Source organism: Vitis riparia, chromosome 10, assembly GCF_004353265.1.
Source record: "Vitis riparia cultivar Riparia Gloire de Montpellier isolate 1030 chromosome 10, EGFV_Vit.rip_1.0, whole genome shotgun sequence".
NCBI classification, from domain to species: Eukaryota; Viridiplantae; Streptophyta; class Magnoliopsida; order Vitales; family Vitaceae; genus Vitis; species Vitis riparia.
In genome coordinates this window covers 10,418,375-10,442,672 of record NC_048440.1, presented here as the reverse complement: position 1 = coordinate 10,442,672, position 24,298 = coordinate 10,418,375, and the positions used below count along the sequence as shown (strand labels likewise).

At 35.8% G+C, this 24,298-nt stretch overlaps 1 protein-coding gene across 3 annotated transcripts; it reads left to right on the top strand.

Moving 5' to 3' along the window:
* Nucleotides 1-7,749: 7,749 nt before the first annotated feature.
* On the top strand, nucleotides 7,750-23,977 carry LOC117923955 (small RNA 2'-O-methyltransferase-like). Of its 3 annotated transcripts, none has more exons than XM_034842472.1 (11): nucleotides 7,750-7,859; nucleotides 8,481-8,556; nucleotides 8,728-9,067; nucleotides 9,246-9,335; nucleotides 9,699-10,150; nucleotides 10,251-10,493; nucleotides 12,034-12,983; nucleotides 13,562-13,713; nucleotides 13,793-13,909; nucleotides 14,388-14,525; nucleotides 23,244-23,977. In XM_034842472.1, the coding sequence occupies exons 3-11, from the start codon at nucleotides 8,795-8,797 to the stop codon at nucleotides 23,679-23,681; spliced, it is 2,853 nt and encodes a 950-aa protein (XP_034698363.1). In that variant the 5' UTR covers nucleotides 7,750-7,859; nucleotides 8,481-8,556; nucleotides 8,728-8,794; the 3' UTR covers nucleotides 23,682-23,977. The 3 variants fall into 3 exon arrangements, with proteins under 3 accessions (XP_034698363.1, XP_034698362.1, XP_034698364.1); XM_034842471.1 differs by having other exon boundaries at nucleotides 8,725-9,067; XM_034842473.1 differs by lacking the exon at nucleotides 8,481-8,556 and having other exon boundaries at nucleotides 8,725-9,067.
* Nucleotides 23,978-24,298: the final 321 nt, after the last annotated feature.

Here is a 24,298-nt window from a genome sequence, read left to right as displayed (position 1 = left end):
TACTATAGCATAGTGGCTCTAGGATCGTTCACTGGGATGGATTTTCACTTTGCAAATGATATTAATTCAAAGCTGAATTGGTGCCTTTTCATTTCAAGGTTAGCTTTAAAAGAAAACATAAAGATGTTTGAATGAAAAAGTTCGGTTTTAAACTAACCAAAAATAGTAACTGATTTTAATTACAAAGAAAAGTGTTTCTTGGAGTTTCAGATCACTAGGCTCAGATTCCTCATACAAAAAGGGAGTTTCGGTCACTTGTTTCTTTTCCTCGCATTAGAGAATTAACATATAGTTCCTTCTCCAACCGGTGTTGTACAGATGCTTCCCATTAATGGGTTCAAACACTAAATCCCTCTCACTGATGCAACTTGCAATGGCTCATACCTCTCACCTAGCACTTGCCATTCAAGGTGATCTTTAACCTTGGATTACCCGTCAAAAGCTCGCAAGAGATAACTAATGGATGTCTCATTGGAGTCCAAAAGCTTACCAAGTGTTGGCAATTCTAGAAAATCCTACCTTCAAGTCACCTCCCAGAGGCTCGCAAGGGGTAAACTAGTGAATCTCCATGGACGGAGATCACTTGCCTTACCAAGTGTTGGCTCAGGTGATTTAAAGACGTTTTAAGTTAACTAAAAAGATAAAAATCATTAACGGGTCACTCTTTCTCTTCATTAAAAACTAAAACAACAAAACTTCCAATTTATGCATTCGGAAACTTACCCGGCTTTCTTCACTCCAAGAGACAAAGAGCCTAGCCTCTCATCCTCAGAGGAAAAATCCTCAGAGTTTGATTGGCTATAAAGAAAAAGAACGAGAAAACAAAAATACATAGAAGAAACAGAGCAAGTGCCCTGTTTGTCGATTTCACATATATTATATCTATATGATGGATCTCCTGGAACAAGCTCCTCCGAGAGTCTTCTTTTTAGTGTTTACAAGAGAGTTTATATAGGAATGTAATTTACCCTTCCTTGGATACTTCCTAGCTAAGGAATTACATGAGTGGTTGAATACAAGGAGAAAATGGAAATTTAGACACAAAAATCTGAAGAAAAATATCTCAAAGTGTCGGTCACAAATATCGGGAAGCACTAAGGACCATTTCGCAGGTGAAAACAAGGTCTGCGAGATTTCGCAGACGCACAAAAAGGGCTGCGAAATTACTTCGCAGCAAACGGCTGATTTCGCACCGCTGCGAAGTGGTCTTTCAGTTTGCGGTGTTCAGCTTCCAACGTGTCATGAAACTTTAGGGGGAATTCCACAGCACTGTGCAAAAAGGCTGCGAAATCATTTCGCAACAAAAGGGTGATTTTGCAACGCTGTGCAAAATTCTTCCTTCAGTTTGGAGTGATCGGCTTCCAATGGCTGTAACTCCTTCATTTCAACTCCGAATTGCACACCGTTTGAAGCATTGGATTGTTGACTTCCTAAGCTTTAAAATGACATATAGTATGAATAAATTGGACTTCAGGAAGTACTCTAAAAGTGGCTGACATGACTGTCATCAAGAATGCTTCATGACAGATTTCTCTTTGCTTCCCCTCCTTGCATTCCGGATTTGCTTATGGCAAAGGACTTCAAAGCTTTGGTTCTTCATGCTTCTGAGCTTTCCATTGCTTTGCCATGAATTCCAAATAACTCTCCTCAATCTTGTATTGCTTTGGTGATAAAAAAGCTATCAAAACACCAAAACTTAACACAATTTGATTAGAATTGATTGCAAGGGTCCTTAACATGTTAATTGGGTTAAAAGGTAATAACTACTACTCAAAAGTGTTTAAAAGAGTTAATTACAAGCTATGAAATAACACTTTTTGAGTAGTAATCATCGGGATAAGGTAGTCATGAAAGACCCTGAGGACATTGCAGCATACCGAAAATCCATTGAACGACAACGGGTGCACATCTTTCTTGCTGGATTGAATGGTGACTTTGAGCAAGTTCGAGGAGAGATTCTACGCAAAGATCTTCTTCCTGATTTGGAAGAATGTTATGCACTGATTCGACGATAGGCAATGCGTCATGCTAGTATGAAAGCAGAATCTGACAACCCTGACACCTCAACTATGGTAGTCCGACAACGATCAACCCAAAATTGGCAGGATCAATCCAAGACCAACCATCCTAAGACAGACCCTAATATTAATAAGTCAACCTTCAAATGCACTCACTGCAATAAGACTGGTCATACCAAGAGTTGTTGCTTTGAAATTGTGGGATATCCAGACTGGTGGGATCATAATTGTGATCAACGGAAGAAGGATTCCAAGAAAACCTTGACTGCAATTGTTGCGGAAATAAAACCAGAGGCTAATGTTGCTGAGAAAGCCTCTGCATTGATAGCCGCTACAGATTATGGTGATAAGTTTTTAAACACTTCTACACTTGTTATTAATAGTGCATGGATAATTGATTCTGGTGCTACATATCATATGATTTTTTATTCTAGACAGGTCTCACCCCTTAGACCTTCTTCACAAAAAATTATTTCCACAACTAATGGTAACACAACCCCAGTCATTGGGGAAAAATCCTTAACTCTTACCGATACTTTGAATTTGGATTCTGTTTTAGTTGTTCCATCTTTAGATTACAATCTTTTGTCAGTTTCTCAAATCACTGCAATCTTATCTTGTATTGTCATTTTTTGGCCTGAATTTTGTGTTTTTAAGGACATCCAAACAAGACAGACAATTGGTTGTGGTATTAAGCGGGAAAAAATCTATGACTTGAACTTGTAGTCAAAGGATTCAAATAAGTTGCAACAAGCCTTGATGGCAGATAGATCTGAGGGGGAGAAGAAAAAGTCTCAAATTTGGTTGTGGCATCGACGTCTGGGACATGCTTCCTTTGGTTATTTAAAAAAATTGTTTCCTAGTTTGTTTGCAAAGAGTGATATTTCTGGTTTCCATTGTGATATTTGTGAATTGACTAAAAGTCATCGTGCTTCGTTTCCGTTAATTTTGAATAAAAGTTTGTTTCCTTTTATGGTTATACATTATGATGTTTGGGACCCATCCAAAGTCCCAACTTTAAGTGGTTTGTGTTGGTTTGTTACTTTTATTGATGATTGTACCAGAATGACATGGTTATGCTTGATGAAGACCAAAGATGAAGTGAACTTGTTGTTTCAAAATTTTCATAAAATGATTGAAACTCAGTACAATGCAAAGGTTTGGGTTTTACGTAGCGATAATGGTGGAAAATATCAGAGTTCTGATCTTCAAAAGTATTTGGAAGGACATGACATCATTCATTAGACTACTTTTTCCAATACACCTCAGCAAAATGGAGTCGTTGAATGGAAAAATCGGCACTTGTTAGAGGTTGTTCGTGCATCCTTGATAGCATCAAAAATACCGATATCTTATTGGGGAGAAGCAATCACATCTTCTACATACTTGATCAATTGAGTACCTTCCAACTCAATTAACTTCTAAACACCTCTCCAAGCTTTTACTAATGTCGTAGTTGCCCCAACCGTCCCAAATCTACCTCCCCGTGTTTTTGGTTGCGTGGCATTTGTGCATATACACAAACACCAACGCACTAAGTTAACTTCCCATACATTGCAATGTGTGTTTGTTGGATATGCATTGCATAAAAAGGGATATCGATGTTACCATCCTTCAACTCAACGAATGTTTATTACAATGGATGTTGTGTTTTATGAAGATTCGATGTATTTTTCATTTGAGTCTAAACTTCAGGGAGAGTACCAGAAGGAAATTCAGACTCTTGATTATGATTATCATATCTCCGAGGAGGATGAATCTGGACAATCTGAATTAGTAAACCAGGAAGCGGGTGAGTTGGATATGAGTGGTACAACTTTGGAACCAAGTAGTAATGACCACCTAGAAATTGAAAAAGTGATAGAAGAAGGAAGAGACAGTATAATTGAACCATTACCACCATCTGAACAATTTGGGTCCGAAGATGTCTTCACTGAAATACCAAACCAATCGTCGTCTGTTGAGGGTGTTCTTAATTTGGAACCCGATCCATTCATGAAACGGTTATCACACCGTCATAATAAAGGTATTCCTAAACCCACATATGAATCTGAATTGTCTACCAAAGTCAAATATTCCATGAGCAACTATGTGTCTAACCATCGTTTGTCTTAATCAAATAAGTCATTTGTAAATCAATTATCTATTGTAGCTATTCTTAACAGTGTGCAGGAAGCCTTAGCTGATCCAAGGTGGAAAGTAGCCATGAATGAAGAGATGAAATCATTGTAGAAGAATGAAACATGGGAACTCGTAGAATGTCCACCATAAAAGAAGCTAGTTGGGTGTCGTTGGATCTATACTGTGAAGTACAAGACAGATGGTAGTATTGAACAATTTAAAGCAAGACTAGTAGCAAAAGGGTACACTCAAACTTATGGAATTGACTACACAGAGACATTTGCACCTGTAGCTAAGATCGACATAGTTTGAGTATTACTGTATTTAGCTGCAAACCTGGATTGGCCATTACAACAGTTCGATGTAAAAAATGCCTTTCTACATGGCGAGTTATCTGAAGAAGTATATATGGATCTTCCACCAGGATGCATGGTGTTAGAAAAGCAATGTCAGAAGGTGTGCAAATTGAAGAAGTCATTGTATGGGTTGAAGCATCCCCGAGAGCATGGTTTGGAAGATTCACAAAGTCAATGAGAGCTTTTGGCTATCATCAAAGTAATTCAGATCACACTTTGTTCCTGAAAAAACAACATGGTAAGATTACGACACTCATCGTATATGTGGATGACATGGTAGTTACATGAAACGATCTTGAAGAAAGAAAAGCTCTGCAAAATTATCTATCTAGAGAATTCGAAATGCTTTATCTAGGTCCTCTGAAATACTTTCTTGGGATTGAAGTTTCTCGATCAAGTGAAGGAACTTTTTTGTCTCAAAGAAAGGATGCCTTAGATATTTTATAAGAGACTGAAATGTTGGGATGTCAACCTATTGATACACCAATAGAAAAAGGTCTGAAATTGTGTGTTGAACCTAATCAAGTATCAACCGATAAGGGAAGATACCAGAGACTTGTGGGGAGATTAATGTACTTAGCTCATACAAGACCAAATCTTGCTTATACATTGAGTGTAGTAAGTCAATACATGCATAATCCTAGAGAGCAACATATGAATGCAGTCATGCGTATTTTGAAGTATTTGAAGAATGCTCCTGGGAAGGGAATTTTGTTCACTAAAAATGTTGATCATCAGAGTATAGAAGTATATACTAATGCTAATTGGGCCGGTGCAGTGGATGATAGGCGATCTACATCTGGTTACTTTACCTTTGTAGGTGGTAATCTTGTGACATGGAAAAGTAAGAAGCAGAATGTCGTCGCTCGTTCAAGTGCAGAAGCGGAATTTAGGGGTATGACTCTAGGATTGTGAGACATTATGGCTAAGACTCCTCTTACAAGATTTAGGTTACCTATTTAGGCAACCAATCCGATTGTTTTGTGACAATAAAGCCGCATGTGATATTGCTCATAATCCAGTACAACATGATCGTACAAAGCATGTCGAGGTGGACATATTCTTCATTAAGGAGAAGTTGGATGATAAGATTGTGGAATTGCCTAAGATTTGATCAGAAGATCAATTGGCCGATATCCTGACCAAAGCTGCAATCTCAAGTCGAGTATTCTCAAAATTTTTAGACAAGTTGGGCATGTGTGACATCTATTCACAAACTTGAAGGGGAGTGTTGAGATATTAGAAATGTTTAGATATTAGGAAAGTTGAGATATTAGGAATGTTGAGATATTAAGATATTAGTTTTTTTTCCTTATATCATTCATTCTTTGTATCATTTTTTCCCATTCTTAGAATGATAATTACTCTCTATATATACTCTGTACATGAACAAATGAAATAATCAATGAAAAACTATCATTCATCAATTTGAAGACATTTTAGTTCCAAATTATGTTAAAAATTTTCTAGACTCTTTAATGCATTGAACGTGGTATGGTTTAAATTATGTTTGTCTAATGAGAAAATGCGGTTTAAATTTCCATAACCAAAATTAATGTAGAAAGATTATATTGGTTTCTTTTATTTTGTATTCCTTTTTAATGAATCTATTTTTTTAGGTTATGCGGATTTTGAAAATTTTGAAGGGAATAAAATTAATAAAAAATAGAAGGAAAGATAAAAAAATAATAATAAATAAATAAATAAATAAATTTAAAGTTAATGAATTAGTTTTATACCTTACTTTTTTCCTAAACTCGTTTTAATTATTTTTCTAAATATTAAATAATTGAGAAATATATAATTTTTAACTAATTTTAATTTATTCTTTTTGTATTTTATACTGTAAAACTAAATATAAGAAAATAATTTCTTTTTAACACTTTCTCGTAGCCAAATATAGCCTAGGTATTGGTAAGATCCCGACATTTATCTATCAACTCCAAATTTAAAAGGCACAAAAACAATGGAAATGTGTTTAAATTATTTTATTTATTTCATTATTAAAATATAAAAACTCAAAATTTAAAAACATAAAAATAAAACTAAAAAAACACAAAATAAAAACTTTATATTTATTTTGAGATTTCTATCTCTTTCTCAAATATCTTTCCCAAGAACTTCCTAACCCAAATAGAATCTTAAAACTTTAAAATTTAATTGCCATTTATTTTCAAAATATTGATTATCAATATGATATTTTAATTGTTTTTTTCTTAAAATTAAATAAGGGAAAACACATTTATTTGGTGCTTGTACACTTTTTGTTTTTTATTTTTTTATTTTTTAAAACCCATACTTTTATATGAAATTTTGTGAATTTATTATTTTTCAAAAATTTAAATTTTTTGCGGAAGTGAATCCCTTAAAAACTTGAAAAAAAAGTTGTTAAGTGCTGGAAGTACTTAATGCTTGTTTGATAATTATTTTTTAGAATATTTTTCTATTTTTCAGAATAAAAAATTGAAAAATATGTGTAGTAACTGAAAAATTGCTTTCTATTTTCTATTATTGAAAATAGAAAATAAAATATTTTCAGAGAATATCTTTAGTTATTTTTTTAAAATTGTTTAAATAAATAATTATATAAACATGTATAATAATTAAAAATAAAACTTTAAATATAAAAATTATTTTTAAAACATATTTAAAAACAAGTTAAAAATATTTCGGATTTTCAAAAGATTTTTATTTTACATAACATTATAGAATAATGTTCAAAAATTGTTTTAAAAACTATTTTTTATAATGATTTTAAAAACATTTATTTTTACTTTTTATAATAATTATGATTTTGTATAAAATTTTTTATTTTAAAAAATAAAAAATAGAAAATATATTAAAAAAGAGAAATATAAATATAAAATAATAAGAAAAATATTATTTGTGTGGGAGGAAAAATAGGAAGAGGAAAAAACAAAAACAAATATATATATTAATTTTATTTTATTATTACGACAATTTTTCATACAAATAATATTTTCCCCACTAATTTTAAATCGAAATTCGAAAGTGGAGTGACCGTTAAGTACAATCGTTTCCTTAAGGCGCACGTTGGGACCATTACCCTTTGGGATACTTCTCTCGTTTCCAATTCCGATTTCTAGAGCCAGAACAATTATTGCTATTTCCAGGTCCTCTTACAAGAAATTGTCCAATGACTTACCTGTCTGCCTCTGGAAGCAGCTAAAGAGCGGTCGATAACATTGCCCTCTCTATTTATTCTTTTTCCCTCCTCTCTCTTTAAACCCCCAAACTCACGCTTTCTCAAAAGCGCACTCTCTCTCTCTCTCTCTCTCTCTAGAATTTTAGCATCTCCTCCAGAGAATTTTCTATTTCTCTCTTAGCCATCGCCGATTCAGAGGTACGATCATGCGATGTTACAGCATTATGGCTTCGAATTTCATTTTTATTTCTTGTTTCAGTAACTTGATGTTTGTTTTCTTGCCATTTGTTGGGAAATTGAGACTTAGCGTCTGTTTGGTTGCCGAAAAAGCTCGGGAAAACGAAAGAAAGTAAAATCTGAATGGTTTTTGTAAGCTATTTTGCTTTGGTTTGCCAAAACATGGAATAAAGGTCTAACTTTTAACTAAGCCGACCAAATGTTTGTTCAACTCAATTTTCTTTTAGGGAAAAAAGGTTAAGCGTCGAAAAATATGATTTTTGTTTCTTTTTATGCATTATCTCAGTGGTCAAAGTGCGCATTGGGGTTTTGTGAATATGTCTGAGGATCGTTGGACTGTTGCGGGGGTTGTGTGCGCTTTTTTATTTTTTCTGTTAATTTGTTTTTCGGTGTCTGTTTGGTTGCCAAGAAAACTTGGGAAATAAAAATTAAGAAATGTAAATTCTTGAATGGCAAACGGAAACAAATGTGCGCCTTTTAACTAAGCCAAACAAGTGTGTTTTCGGCTCAATTTTCTTTTGGGAAAAATAGAAGTTAAAGATTCAAAAATTTGATTTCTTTCCTTTTTGTGGATTTTCTCAGTGATCAAAGTCAGCAGAAGCAAAGGTTTGTTAAAAGATTTGTGGTTGATTCCTGAATTGATTTTACACTACTTAAGGTGAGGCAATTACATATTTTGTATTTGGGTGTTCTATTAGAGTATGTTCTATGATGGACTTTGATTTGATACTTTTATTTTACTTAGGCTCGAAGCAGAGATTTCCAATCAGTATTTTCTTTAATACTGATATAGGTTTGCTGTTTTTTTTCCCTCCCTTTTGAACAGGAGTTAAATTAGCATTTTGCTAATTTACTTTTGTTAGATCTATATCTACTTAAGTCCCTGGAGGGATTTTATGGAAATGGGTGGAGCGCCACCTGTTGTAGCCAAGAAGACTACACATACACCAAAGGCTATTATACACCAGAAATTTGGTGACAAGGCATGCTATAAGGTAGAGGAAGTGCAGGGGGACACTCAAAATGGATGCCCAGGATTGGCCATACCACAGAAGGGTCCTTGCCTTTTCCGCTGCAGCTTGCAGCTTCCAGAATTTTCTGTTGTGTCAGAATGCTTTAAAAGGAAGAAGGATGCTGAGCAATCTGCTGCGGAAAAGGCTCTACGAAAGGTTTGTTTTCTGTTTCTGTCCATAAACCACTATCTTTAGCTGCAGCTTACTTTCTCAAACTATGAATGATGCAAGAATCAAAATGAAAATTACGATTCATGGGACATATATAAAGGAGTAATTCAAGGGGTATATATAAAGAGTAAATTTTCCATCAATTTCCCTTCTTTCTATGCAGTTAGGTGTTGATCCTGCAGCCAGTAATTCCATTGTGCGGGAACCATGGGATGAATTGATTTCTCGTCTCTCCTATTTGTTTGCTGATGAGGTTTGTAGTTCATTCCAAAAAGTGGGGCTAAATTAGCTTCTGTTCCATTATATGAAAAAAAAAAATCTATGTTCATGTTACTGGATCAGTGTATTTGGATCTTTTTGTTTTGCTTTACTCCGTTTCTTATTTTAGCTTTTGCATAAAAACTGTAAAGTTAACTTTTCATAACTTCTATCCCTAGTGAGTCAATTAACCTAGCATTCAAGCTACTTCTATGGCATCCCTGCTTGCTTTTTTTTTTTTGTTTTGAAAGTATTGTTATCCTCTTGCTTTGTTATCTTTAGGTAGATTTTAGTTCAGTTCAACTTCTCTACTTTATTTATTTATTTGTTTATTTATTTTTTGGTGTCATTGGTGAAGTTCCTTTCATCACTTCATCCTCTGAGTGGTCACTTCAGAGCAGCTTTGCAGAGAGATGGTGACCTTTATGGTTTAATTCCAGTTTCAGTGTTTGCTGTCTGTGACACAAAGCTTGGTAACATATGCAAATCCATTAACCCTGGGGTGGAGTCGAATCCTTTCTTGGTTATTCCACTTGTTCTGAAGGCTGCTGCATCTGGGTCTTTTGCTACTTCTGAAGGACAGCTTTGGATGAGGCGGCAAAACCCATACCCTCCTGAGATTATACAGTCTTCTATTAGCAGTCAGTTGAGCTCCCCAGAAAGCATTTGGATTGAAGCTGTATACATTCCTTATTCACTGGAGAAGAATGTTGAATCTTTGACGCTTAATGTTTCCTCAACTGGGTATTACCTTGACGCTATTGCACGAAAGCTTAGTTTAGCTGATACGTCTAAGATACTGGTCTCAAGGTCTGCAGATTCATTTATTTTGAAGCACATTATTTTGTTGGAAACTTCTTATTCTTGAATTTCAATATTACATGTTTACCGCTTCTACGTTGTTTTACAGGACTGTAGGAAAAGCTTCTTCTGAGATGAGACTGTATTTTTCTGCCCCTGAGTGGTATCTGGTGGATCTGTTATCAGATCTAAATGTGGAAGAAGTTACCTCTGAAGAAGGATCATTTAATGCAAGGGCAAGTTACTTCTCTGGTCATGCTATATATGGCAATGCAATTTTGGCATCGATTGGATACACGTGGAGGTCTATGGACCTCTTTCATGAAGATGTATCCCTGCAGTCATATTATAGGTCCCCTCTGATCTCATATACTTATTTTGAATTTCTTTTTCTACCATAATTCAACGATTAGACACCCTTCATCACAGCTGCAGTGGTTGAATTTTATAGTGGTTTAGCCCTCTCATATTCTTGTACTATGATGCAATCCTTGCCACAAGTTTGTTTAAAGTGTAGTTTGCTGATGTGAACTGAGAGAAGATAAGTTTGTGAATCACTTTAACATACTTCCAAAATAATGTAATGTGTATTGCACAGTCACACATGAATCAGGTGAATTATTTATAGTATATCATTTATTTTCTGCATAAGAAATTTTAAATGTCATTTCCATGTTGACAGTATGTTAAGTTTTTGATTGGGCCCTCGTTTTTTAATACATTTCTCCTATTGCCTATGGAAAAAAAATGTTCATAAGTTTTTGGGCTTGACATATATTGCTGATTTATATCTGATCAGTGTATTTATAACTTTTATGGGCAAATGCTGTATGGCTCATTTATGTATGTACCAGTATGTTATAAGTTTTTGGGCTTTTTGTAACAGTCACATTTTTTCCCCTCTAACAGTAAGTTCAAATTTAAATGATAATAGTAATAACAACATTGTTTACTACTTACTAATGCTGGGAAAATTAATGACCATTATAGTTAGTGTATGTAAGTGTTGATTAATATTTATGCTTCAAACAATTAATTATATTTTAAACTAAAATTAATACCTTTAACTGTTACTAAAGTAATTTCAAATCTTGTCATTTAAATGTAGAGATGTTAGTAAGTGCTTCCACCACTTGAAATATCCAAGGAGGAGCAGCTATTTAATAGATCCAAGCAGTGGCATATTGTTTAAACATCAATAAGGTCAAAAATTTGATCAAACTTTTGGAAGTAGGTAACTTTTCTGTTATCATGGACCCATCTTTGAAAGATTTGTAGTGGCATATAAGATTGGCTTATGCTACTGTGCTTGTTAAGTTCCATGAACTGTGGCTGCATCATCCTGTTTGAAACTTGTCCATTTCTTGCTTTAGGCAGTATTAATTTAATAGAATGCTTGGATGCCAGAGTGGAGCTTAGTTTCAAGAATGAATCCAAGCAGATAATTTATGGACTTTGTGAACTAAGTGTGGGTTGAGATATTGGTCTAGTTCTGTACCTTTGAGGCTTGGCTTTAGTGGCAAGGGGTTGTGGTGGGGATGGGAAATGTTCCAGGTTCAATTAGATGTAACAGCCAACGAAAAAATGATTAGCCTTGTAAAGAAAAAATAAAAATAAAAAGAGACAGGAAAGATATATTGGTATATCGTTCTATATGGAGTGCTCTCCTGGCTTTTCTGTTCCTGCATTTCTGTTGTTCTTTCTTTTTCTTCTCCAGGGGTTTCTCTTGTATACTTCAAGTGTGCTTAGTTGCCCCAGTTTATCACTTCTAATATAATCTTCTCACATAACAAATGTCCACTAGGACTCATGCAGCTACATTTTTACTATCATAAATACTGTGGAATTTGGAATTGTCAGTTACTTAATCATGATAACTACTGGTTTTGCAGGTTGCTTATTAGTAAGATACCTAGTGGTGTTTACAAGTTATCCAGAGAGGCAATACTCACAGCAGAGTTGCCTATGGCATTCACCACACGAACAAATTGGAAGGGTTCCTTTCCGAGGGATCTCCTCTGTTCATTCTGCCGTCAGCATCGTCTATCGGAACCTGTCTTCTCTATGCTAAGTACGCCTTTGAAACAGTCATCAGAGGTATCAGGATCGTGCAAAAGATTGAAGGTTGCAGAGTCCTCTGCAGAAGAAACAGAATATAGAAATGGAGCTGGTGTTGTTCCTCATGGCAATGAATCAGTGGGATCGGGAGACACCTTTATGTGTGAAATAAAAATATATTCTAAGCTCCAGGATTTGATTATTGAGTATTCACCAAAAGATTCTTATAGAAAGCATAGTGATGCACTCCAGAATTCTTCCTTGAGAGTTCTCTTGTGTTTGAACACCTATTTTAAGGAACTAGATATGCCATTGGAAAAGCTAGCCTCTGCTGCTGATATCCATATTTATCCTGAAAAATTTGCTAAGACATTTGCATCATGTCCATCCATTCATAATCTTCGCCAGAGAAATGAAACTCAGAGAGAGAGATTACTGGATTCAAATTCTATAAATCAGCCATATATTATGCCGGGGCATGAACTTTATTCTTTCAATATAAAAGGTCCAGATTCTGGAGCCTCTCCATCCAATGGATCTTTGGCATGTATAAATTATGTAGCATTTTTGGTGGCAGAAGGGGAGCATATGAAAGAACGTGTTGAAAGTAATGATGAGTTTGAGTTTGAGATAGGGGTTGGGGCAGTGATTCCCCATCTTGAAGCAGTCGTGACACAAATGTCTGTAGGTCAGTCTGCTTGTTTCAACATGGACTTACCTCCTCAAGAGTTGATTCTAGCTGCAACTGGTGATCCTGTGAAAACTATTTCATTGCTGTCTTCAAGTGAGTTAATCCCTCCTTTCACTTTCATTTTATGTAAATATTGTATGGGTTTAGCTAGCTGCACCAAGAATGATGAGCTACTTCTTCTTCCTATGCTATTGACAAATGCAGACTCTATAGCTTCCTCTGTTTTGTGGGAAATCTGATGAAAATCTTCTTTCCTGACGTGAAGCTGCCACTGAGTAGCAAAATTGTTGGCTATAAATACAACCCTTATACACAATTTGTTTCTGTTCATGTTGCTAAAAATTGTGGGAAATAACTTATGGCCACCCTGCTACCCCTCCTACCCACCCACAAGAAGACAGACATCTCTCTATCCTCTCTCTGTCTGTCTCTCTCTGGTTTTGGAAATGGGTTTTATTAAATGAATGATTGAGCATAAGATAGACATTGACCAAAAAAACTTTCGTGTTTTTACAACTTGTGTGTGAAACATTCAACTGGGAAATGATTTCTGTAGCAAAAGATGGAGAGCCTTTGCCATTGAATTATATTTCCACTTATATTTCTTTTGTTTTTCCCCATATTGATTCTGACTTGGAAGACAACTACCTGTTTGTATTTTTATTTTGCAGAAGTCTGCTTCTTAGAGTACTCTATAGTTTTGTTGCGTGTAACCGAACCCTTGGAGGACAGAATGGAGCAGGCTCTTTTCAGCCCTCCACTTTCAAAGCAACGAGTGGGATTTGCATTGCAACACATCAAAGAATCTTCTGCTGCTACTTTGGTATAAATTAACATCTCATCTTATAATTTCCAGAGTTGATTTGGAGAATTGCGTTTGATATCATTTGTTTCCATTTTAGATTGACTTTGGATGTGGCTCTGGAAGTTTATTGGATTCTTTATTAGATTTTCCAACTTCGCTGGAAAAAATTGTTGGTGTTGATATTTCAAAGAAGAGTCTTAGCCGTGCAGCAAAGGTATAAACAATTTAAATATTGAGGCTTGATTCAACAAGTATTTACTTTTAAATGTCACTCGCATGATCAGTCCTTGAGGAGTGCAAAATATAGGATCCTTGATAAAAAACATGGAAAATATGGCACAGGATTCTATTGTCAAATAGGTTCAATCATGGGGATGGCTGGGGTGAAAAACGATGGCCCTTGATATGATGGTATACATTTGAATAGATTGATGGTCGCAATTGGGAATATGGTTCTTATGCCTGAAATATCTCTTTGGTGCAATCCAAATCTACCATGACCTTCTAGATCTCCTTGTTTTCACTATACCCTTTTGTGTGAGTGTCATGTGGACTGCTTGGACAAAGAGATGGAAATTCTCACTCTTACATGTAAAGTTTGGGTGGGAAGATATATTCTTTTTATACTATTCAATATGTTGTATATCTAATCAGTTGATTGATTGATGTTTGTATTTGTGATAACAATGCAGCTACTGCATTCAAAATTGAGCAGAAATTCAGATGCTGGCGAGCCAAGTGGAGGCATCAAATCTGCAGTTCTTTATGAGGGTTCCATAACATTTTTTGATCCTCGATTGTATGGGTTTGATATAGGCACTTGCTTAGAGGTATTGTTGCCCCCTTCACAACCCTGAGGTTCCATAATCTTGCTAATTGATCCTTAAATAATGCACCTAATGGTTTTTTGAGTTCTTTTTTTAATTGTCATCTTTAGCTTACATCTTGATCTATAGTAATTTTACAAAGTGATTCTCCCCCTTCCCTCTTGTCCTTTTCTCATCCTCCTAACTTTATTTATTAGAATTTTATGAGGTACAATACAAGGTTTGTGGGGTGTTTGCGTTGCATTTGCAGTTGTGAAACTGAAAATGACCATGCTGCAGCCAGTAGATATTATTTGGTGTGCAGACATAGAAGTAAACTGTTGATAAGATGTCTACCATTGGTGTCATGCATCAGATTTTATCCTGATGCCAAATTTAGGTGTACATGAGTACATTGAATGAAAAATGACAGCATTTATAAACATTAAAGATGGATGTTAAATAATCAAAAGTTTGCGTATTTACTAGAAAAGTACAAATGAAATGGAGCAGAAGGCTATTTAGTGTAAAAACTTACTAGTGTCAATCATTCTTATCACAGTTGGAAGTGCAAGCCAGAAGTGCAAGCCAGAAAAGATATGGGGAACAGAGGTGGCAAGTGCAATTTATAAGATCTATGGGGAATTTGAATCAGAAAGATGATCTAGGATCAAATGAGAAACTAAAATTTTTTTATATGGAAATGCAGTGCCTAAAGCAAGGGCACACAACCCAATTACATTCATGAAACCTTCATGATGAAGACAACCCAGAAAATGGATCTAAGAAAAATTAACTTATAGCACATCTATAAAGTAATTACTATGGATTCAGGTCTCTTATTTATAAAATCAGCCCCACAATACAAATATTTTCAGTGTAAGGCCTTAAGCACTGGGAAGCTCCTTCTCCTCAAAAGTTTGCCTGCCTCCAAATGTTCCAAAGTTATTGTGAAGGCTGCACTCCGAACAGGTTTATCCCTGCAAACCTCCTGCAACACTGAAATAAGCTTTCTAACGTCCTAGTCTCAGATCAACAGGTGAGTCCCAAATGAAGCAAATATCAGGGCTAAAAGCGCCTTTATGGCCCTACAATTTCAATAAGAGATGATTGGCCAACTCTTCACCCTTACATATGCAGCACTAACCAGGAAGAATCTTGTTCCTGTAACCAGTTAATGGTACCCTGATAATTTGTCCAGCAAAGAAAACAACCTTTAACAGAAAAATAGAGCACCTCGCTCCTTTCCTATGGAGATGACCATCTTAATACCCTATCAAAGCTTGTAATATACACACTGAAAGCAGCCCTCCTCTCCATCTAATAGTATCTTTACCCTCCTTTAAATCTGAGCCCCATGAACATGGTATCTGAGAAAGCACCTGTTCTCTCTGTCTTCCAATCCTGAAGACATTGTAAATCTAGGATTCTGCACTCCTCCGCATCCCAACATAGAATATCTTGTCACAGTATGTTGGCAGATTTGGTGCAGTAAATTAGGCGATTGGTGAAACAGATTGGGAGAGATAGGAGAGATTTTTGAAATTATTTCCTCTAATTTTTAAATATAGCAGTTCCTATTTTTAGTCTAATACTTAGGCTAAATTACCTGTGTATATAGAATTCCTCTATAGTAAGTGTTGTAAATAAATAGGATTGTAAACTCTGAATATATTTTAGATAGAAAATATAAAGCAAATGTTTTTCTCATTAGCTCTTCAACCATGGTATCAGAGCATCCCTTCCAGGGACCATTTTTTTTTTTTTTTTGTTTGCTGGTTCTTCAAATCAACAATATTTGTTTATTCTGGTTGATTGCAAGATACGTAGAAGACTATTCTTCTATTGTTCTTCAATTGTTTTTTGGCAAATTAGTTGTGTGTAATTGTGTCTGGAATTTCTAATGAGGAGTTCTTTGGTGACTCATTGAAGAAAACTTCTACCTAGAACACGCAGATCGTATTGTCAGGTTCTAGAGACAATCTGACTTTGCAAATAACTACTCATAGATTGAATGGACATAACTTCTTAAGTTGGTCTCAGTCTGTGAAGTTGCTCATTAGAGGAAAGGGAAAGATTAGCTATCTAATTGGTGCAACAAAGGCTCCAAGAAGAGATGATCCAACCTATTCTATCTGGGATGCAGAGAACTTAATGATCATGTCTTGGCTTGTCAACTCTATGGAACCATAAATTGATCAAATGTACATGTTTCTCACTACTGCAAAAAAAATATGGGAGGTAGTAGGTGAGACATATTCTGATTTAGGAAATTCAACGTGGATGTAAGAAATCAAAACAAAGATTCATGAGACTAAGCAAGGTGATCAAACTGTTACAAAGTATTATAACTCTCTCAAGGGGTTATGGAAAGAACATGATCTCTTTTATGAGTTTGAGTGGGCATGTGTCATGGATAGTAGCTTATTCAAGAAGATGTTAGGAAAGGATCGAGTGTTTGAATTTCTGGTGAGACTCAATGCAGATTTGGATGAGGTAAGAGGCCGTATTTTAGGCAAGGAACCATTAACTTCCACTAGAGAAGTATTCTTGGAGGTTAGAAGAGGAGAGAGCAGGAAGATGGGGATGATGGGAAAGAATCCAGTTGGTGTCTCATCTAAGAACCCTGCCTTGAACACCATGACTATAGAAACTGCAGCTGCTATAACCAATAAAAAAATGCAGCAAAAGGTTGAAGACAACGACAACCTTTGGTGTGATTTTTGCAATAAGCCTCAACATACAAAGGGTACTTGTTAGAAATTACATGGCTAACCAGCAAACTAGAAAGGTGGCTGATTTGGAGACAAAACAAGGTGAGAGATGCAATTTTCTGGACCTGAGACATCTGCCTTTAGCAAAGAGCACCTGGAACATCTCTACAAGTTGCTGCATCAAACCAAACCCTCTCAAACTCTAATTCCAACTTGTTCTCTTGCTCAAAATGGTAGTCCTCTTGCTCTAAGTGCCCTCACCACTTTAAAGAACTCTACATCATGGATCTTTGTTCAGGCCATTTAAAAGTTAGAATTGCTGATGGTAGTTTGTCACCTATTGCTGGAAAAGGGTTCATAGTCCTCTCAAAGGATATTACTTTAAATTCTGTTCTGCATGTTCCTAAACTTTCATGTTGTCTATTGTTTGTTAGTAAAATCCCTAAAGATTCCAATGTGAAAGTTGTCAATTGTCCAAACATCATTGTGTCTATTTTCCTTCTCAACCCTATCAAGCATCTAACCTTTTTCTTTAATACATAGTGATGTGTGGGGTCCATCTCGTGTGACAAATGTTATTGGAACTAGGTGGTTTATCAATTTTTTTTTTTTTTACCATGCTAGAGTGTGATAGGTATACCTATGAAAAGAAAAGTCTGAGGCTAAGAGAGTGTTGATAGAATTCTATTCTATGAAAACCAATTTCAAATCAAAATCCAAAGGTATTTTCCATCAATTCACTTGGTTTGATACCCTGCAACAACACGATATCCCTAAGAGGAAAAATCGACATCTTCTTTAAGTTGCAAGGGTAGTAATGTTCAACATGGGGGTTCCTGAATATTTATGGGGTAAAATTGTTCTTACAACTTCATATTTGATTAATAGGATGTCAACTCGGGACTTAAAGTTCAAAACTCCTTGAAACAGTTTGTTCAAAGTCTTTTATCATATTCGAATCTTCATCTCACTGCCTCTTAGTGTTTTTGGTTGTGTGGCTTTTGTCCATATTCATAAACAAAATCAATCAAAACTTGATCTAAGGGCTGAAAAATGTGTGTTCTTGGATATTCTCCTAGACAAAAAGGGTAAAGTTCTATAATCCTATCTTTGAATTCTTTTTTTTTTTTTGTTAGTATGGATGTCACATTCTTTGAAAACCAACCATACTTTACCAAAAATACTCTTCATGGGGAGAATAATGAGAGGGAAGACCATCTTTGGAAAGTCTCAGCTATTTTACCTTTACCTACCTCTTCTTTGTTGAATCCCTCTTGATTTGATCCTAATTCTATTAGTCTGAGTATTATAGACTATGAAAAATCACTGAGAAGGGGAGAAACACTATCAAGAAAAACCCCAAAGTGAACTTCATGTTTACTCTAGGAGAAAGAGCATCAACCAACTAAACCATGCCAAGAAACTTCTCTGGATAAAGGCAATTGGAATGAAACAAGTAATTCGATCCCTAATTTGGTTTGATTCCCAAGTCTATTAGTAAGAGAATTTCCTTTGATCTTGATATTCCCATTGCACTTAGGAAAGATACTCATTCTTGCACAATGCATCTGATAGGCCTCCCATATGTTATGTGTATACTAGAAAAGGGAAGAGGAATGTACTGCCACCTGGCAGTTAGTTGTAACAGCCTTAGCATAGGCTAGGTCACAATCTGGATACAGGCTGGGAGGGTTTAAAATAGGAAAAAGGAGGGAATTACAGGGTTGGATATTGTGTGGATCTGGTAGGAGAGTGATAGCCTCTCGAATAGCTATCTGAGTATCAGTTAGGTCTCTTGTTTCTTGAAATTCTTGAAATTCAATAATAAAATCTCCATTAGATACCTATCAGCATCCTATTGCGAAATGTGTCTTATCATAGACTATTGCCCACATAGAGCTTTTATCACTAATCTCTCAAGTGTTTCTATTCCTAGAACCATATAGGAAGCCTTGAACCATGCTAAATCGAATGCAACAATTTTGGAAGAGATGGAGACTCTTGAAAAAAATAAAACTCAGGTGATTGTTTATTTTCCTCGAGAAAAAAAGACAATGGGATGGAAATGAGTATTCATAGTAAAGTACAAGTCGGATGGGAATATTGAAAGATGTAAAGCAAGATTTGTTGCTAAGGGGTTCACACAAACATATGAAATAGATTATCAAAAGACCTTTGCTCCCGTGGCAAAGATGAATTCCATACGAGTTCTTCTCACTTGTTGTAAATCTGAATTGGTCATTGCAACAAGTGGATGTGAAAAAAGCTTTTTTGGATGGTGAGTTGAAGGAGGAAGTTTTTATGGACTTGCCACTGGGGTTTGAAAAAGTTTATGAAGATGGAAAAGTTTGCAGATTGAAACAGTTTATGAGCGCACTATGAGTTGTCTCCTAGAGCATGGATTGATTGATTTACAAGAGTTGTTAAAGGTCAAGGATATCTTTAAAGTTAGGCTCATCATACAATGTTTTTCAAACACTTTGGTAATGGAGAGATGGCCATTCTCATCGTGTGGCATTTATCTTAATCGGAGATGATGTGAATATCGAAGTCATTTCTCGCATGAGAATTTGAAATTAAAGATCTCGGGGTTTTAAAGCACTTCTTAGGAATCAAATTTGAAAAATCTAAGAAAGAAATATTTGTCACACAAAGGAAATATGTGCTAAACCTACTCTCAGAAACTGATTTAGATGGCTGCTAACTAGTGGAGACTCCAATGGAATCAAATGCGAAACTAGAAGCATCAGGAGTAGAAAGAGTGGGAAATCGAGAGCAATACCAAAGGCTAGTTGGAAAGCTAATTTATCTTTTGCATACTTGACCAAACATAGCTTTTTTAGATGGTATAGTGAGTCAATTCATGCACTCACCAGGAGACAAACACTTGAAGCAGTCTAATGGATCTCAAATATCTAAAAGGGACACTGGGGAGCGGATTACTGTTTAAGGATCATGGCCATTGGCAAATTGAAGCGTACAAGGATGATGACTAGGCAGGTAGTGTAACAGATAGAAGAACCATTTCAGGGTACTGCACTTCTAATGGAGGTAACTTAGCTTGAGAAGTGAAATCCAAATTGGAAGCAAGGATAGTGCTGAGGCGAAGTTTTGAGTTAACTGCTTATGGAATTTGTGAGTTACTATGGCTAAAATACCTACTTAAAGACTTGCAAATTCCCAATCCATTGCCTGTGAAGCTCTACTGTGACAACAAAGTGGCTATTAATATAGCTCATAATCTAGTATAGCATGACAAAACCAAACATGTGGAGGTTGATCGACATTTTATTAAAGAGAAATTGGAAAACAGATTGATCTGCATGCCTTACATTCCAACCAAAAAAACAACTGACTGATGTTCTTACCAAGGGATTGTTGAAACCGCGATTTGGTAATCTTACATGCAATTTTGGAATGCAAGATGTTTTTGAGCCAACATGAGGGGGAGCAGATTTGGTGCAGTAAATTAGGGGATTTGTGCAATAAATTAGAAGAGATTGCAACGGTTTAAGAGAGGTGGGAGAGATTTTTGAAATTATCTCTTACAATTTTTAAATATAGCAATTCCTATTTTTTAGGGTAATCCTTAGGCTAAATTACCTATGTACATGAAATTCCCTATATAGTAAGTGTCGTAAATGAATAGGACTGTAAATGTTGAAAGTATTATATATGGAAAATACAGAGAGTATTTTTCCCTTTGGCTCTTCAACACAATAACTTCCTTGTTTTTTGAATGAACAACATAAATCAGGATTCATGTACAGTTTCTCCCATCTCTTAGCATCAATGCTAACAATGTTGAAGGCCTCCAATCTCTTGAAAACCAAACCTGCGCTTTATTAAGTATATACTTAATTTAAATGAACCAAATGGCAAACCTGACTCCTGAGTGAAGGGTTTTACTTGTTTCTCAACCTCATTTGGCCTTTAGTCTGCCTTTGATTAGATTAACTTCTCCCCTTTTGATGGGTAGTGTTACTTCCAATGTGCTCACCTTCTGCCAATTCTTTAAACTACCACATTATACACCATCTAGCTTTGGAAGACAAGCTTAATTGTTGTAGATAAGATGTTGGAAAAGGGCATCCTAGTTGCTCATATCCAATATTTACCTATATCCCATTTCTTGTGTAGGCCTGAGCGTCCAGTGTTCCTCCCATTCTAGTCCATCATTAGGAGGAAAGATGCCCTGACAATTTAGGACCTGCATCACTTGGGATCCGCTTCTCTCTAACTGAGAATTGTAGTTTGTCTTAGATAGTTGTGTGACTATTGTCACACCCACAATACCCTCTATGTTATTTATTTATTTTTATTTTTATTTTGGTCAATGAGTGACCCTGAGTGTAAAATTATCCAGCCCTCGTCCAAGAACATTTAGGCAATAATGGATGAATACAACACATGCAATAGTTATTGGAAAGAAGACACCCAACTTGTGTTATTAACTCAGCAAATACAAGATGCAAAATTGAAGTGGTTCAAGACTTAGCCTTTCACAGACAATATCCCCCTTTCTCTATATCTTTGATGAATTACATAGGTTATATGGTATCTCTGGTGCAATCTCCCAAACATAACTCCCCATTTGAAATCAACCAGTGAGGATCTTACAGCACCCTCTATTGATTGTGGGAGTTGGGACAGTTATCTAACTCGCATAACTACCCAACTATGTAACAACCAACCCTTAGTCTTATGCCATGCACCCAAATGATCCCTTGCCGCTTCTTGTCTGAGTCAATTGCCTACCAATTCGTGTCTCTTCTCAACAGGTGCAATGCATGAGATGACGCAACTGCCTAGCATGTGCATGCCAAAAAACTTGTGTTTTTTTTTTTTTTTTCTTGATAAGTAAAAAAAGAATTGTATTTCTAAGAGGCGCTAAAATAGTGACTCAAGATGTACAGAAGAAAGGGAAATACTCATCCCCATACAAGTAAAACAAAAAACTGTCCATAAAGATGTACACAAAAACCCCTCCCTCAATGGGAACCAACCCAATCAATGAACTCAACAAAGGTGGAGAGACCATCTTTTATAAACAAATTAGTCTTTGACCTACGTGAGTTAAGAAAAGAAGTTTTCAGCCTTTGGATGGACAACACCTCATCTTCAAAGGCGATTCTATTCTTAGTCTTCCAAACAGTCCAAAAAATGCAAAGAGGAGCCGCTCTCCAAATAGTCTTGTGCTTCTTTCCCTCAAAGGAACCAGTCCAACCCAATAGGGTTTCCCTAACTAACAATGGGAACACCCAAGACACTCCAAAAAGGGTGAAAAGCATCTCCCACAATGCGCTTGTCTTTTCACAATGAAGAAGGAGGTGGTCAATGGATTCCTCTTCCACTCGACAAAAATAACATCTATTTGCTAAGACCCATCTCAAATGTTAAAATTTTACCCCAAGTATGCTTAAACTCTTAGCATGCTGTCAAGCCAAGTTTTTTCCACCCTAATCTACTGTAATTCAATCCTGGGGATTCTTGTCTGGTTTCATACTTGTTTAACTTATAGCAAATTTTAAAATATATGGTCCAAATCTTAGCTAATATTTGAATCATGTGATTAAGCTATAGAAGAAGACTCATGACTTTGAAATGGTTCTGTTATCTAAAAATTATTCTAGAATCATGCTAAAGTTTTTAGAGTTGAGATATACTACATCCAGATAATGGGGCAATTTGCTAGGATCTGCTATTTGATTGGGCCCTTGTTAATCTAAGATTTCCGAAGGAAACTAAATAGTTTGTTGCCTTGGGTCTCGTGGGTTTGACATTACCATAATGGAATGAAAAATGGTGGTGCACGGTGGGGATGATCCAATCTGCTGCATTCTCATATAGAGGATCATTGGTCGTACAAACCACTTCATGTTAAATCTTTAACATGAAATTTTGTATCTTAATCTGTGGTTATACTTGTTTGAAAAAATATTTTGCCTATCAGGATGTCTGTAGTTCTACTGTTTGTATTGAGATTTGCTTAACTGCTTTCACTAGCTGACATTAATAAGAATTACAGGTTATCGAGCATATGGAAGAAGATCAAGCATGTTTGTTTGGAGATGTAGTGCTGAGTTATTTTTGTCCAAAGGTTCTTATTGTTTCCACCCCAAACTACGAGTATAATGCAATACTTCAAAGATCTAATCCATCAAATCAAGAAGAGGATCCTGATGAGACATCCCAGTCGCAAGCTTGCAGATTTCGCAACCATGACCATAAGTTTGAGTGGACGCGGAAGCAATTCAATCATTGGGCATCTAACCTAGCCAGAAAACACAATTACAGCGTTGAATTCAGCGGAGTTGGGGGATCCGCTGATGTGGAACCAGGGTTTGCTTCTCACATGGCTGTCTTTAGGAGGAGCGTTCCGCTTGGGACCGATAATCACCCTAACCCGGTGGATTTAATTCGGCAGTACGAGGTTGTATGGGAGTGGGACAGATCCAACAGGTAAAGATGTACTCACTAAATTATGCACAATAGTCTTTCAATCTATATATCAACTAGAAGTAGGTTAAATAGATAGTCTTGTATTTAAGAATTTCAGAGTTGTGTTATAATATGAAGTAGAATACATAGTAACATTAATGAGATGAAGGCATTTTGTTGCTGCTAATTATAGGCCAAGCCTTGTAGGCATTTTGTTTAGTGTGGGCCTATGTTGTCATAGAAACATTTTGGTATTTAGAAACACATGTTTAGAACCAATGATGATTTATAAGATTGTTGAAGACAATGTTTTTAGAATCAGACTCATTATTGAATCAAAAAAAAATTGCAAGTTGATGGTTTGATGGTTGAACCATCATGCCATCAACATTATTGTAAGAGGGAGGGGGTGGGACGGTGGAAAAAAGAAAAAAAGAAACATAAAGGTTGACGTTAGGGGGAGGAAAAGTGCGGCTGCATGGAGGAAAAGTGAGGCGGGGTGTCAAAAAAATCGCAAAAAATGATTGTTATGATTTTTTTCATGGAAATCGTTTTTCATTTTTTTTTTTTAACTTCCACGGCACAAATCACTTTTCACTTGCTGCCTTTTTATTTTCATTTTTTCTTTCTCACTTTTACACG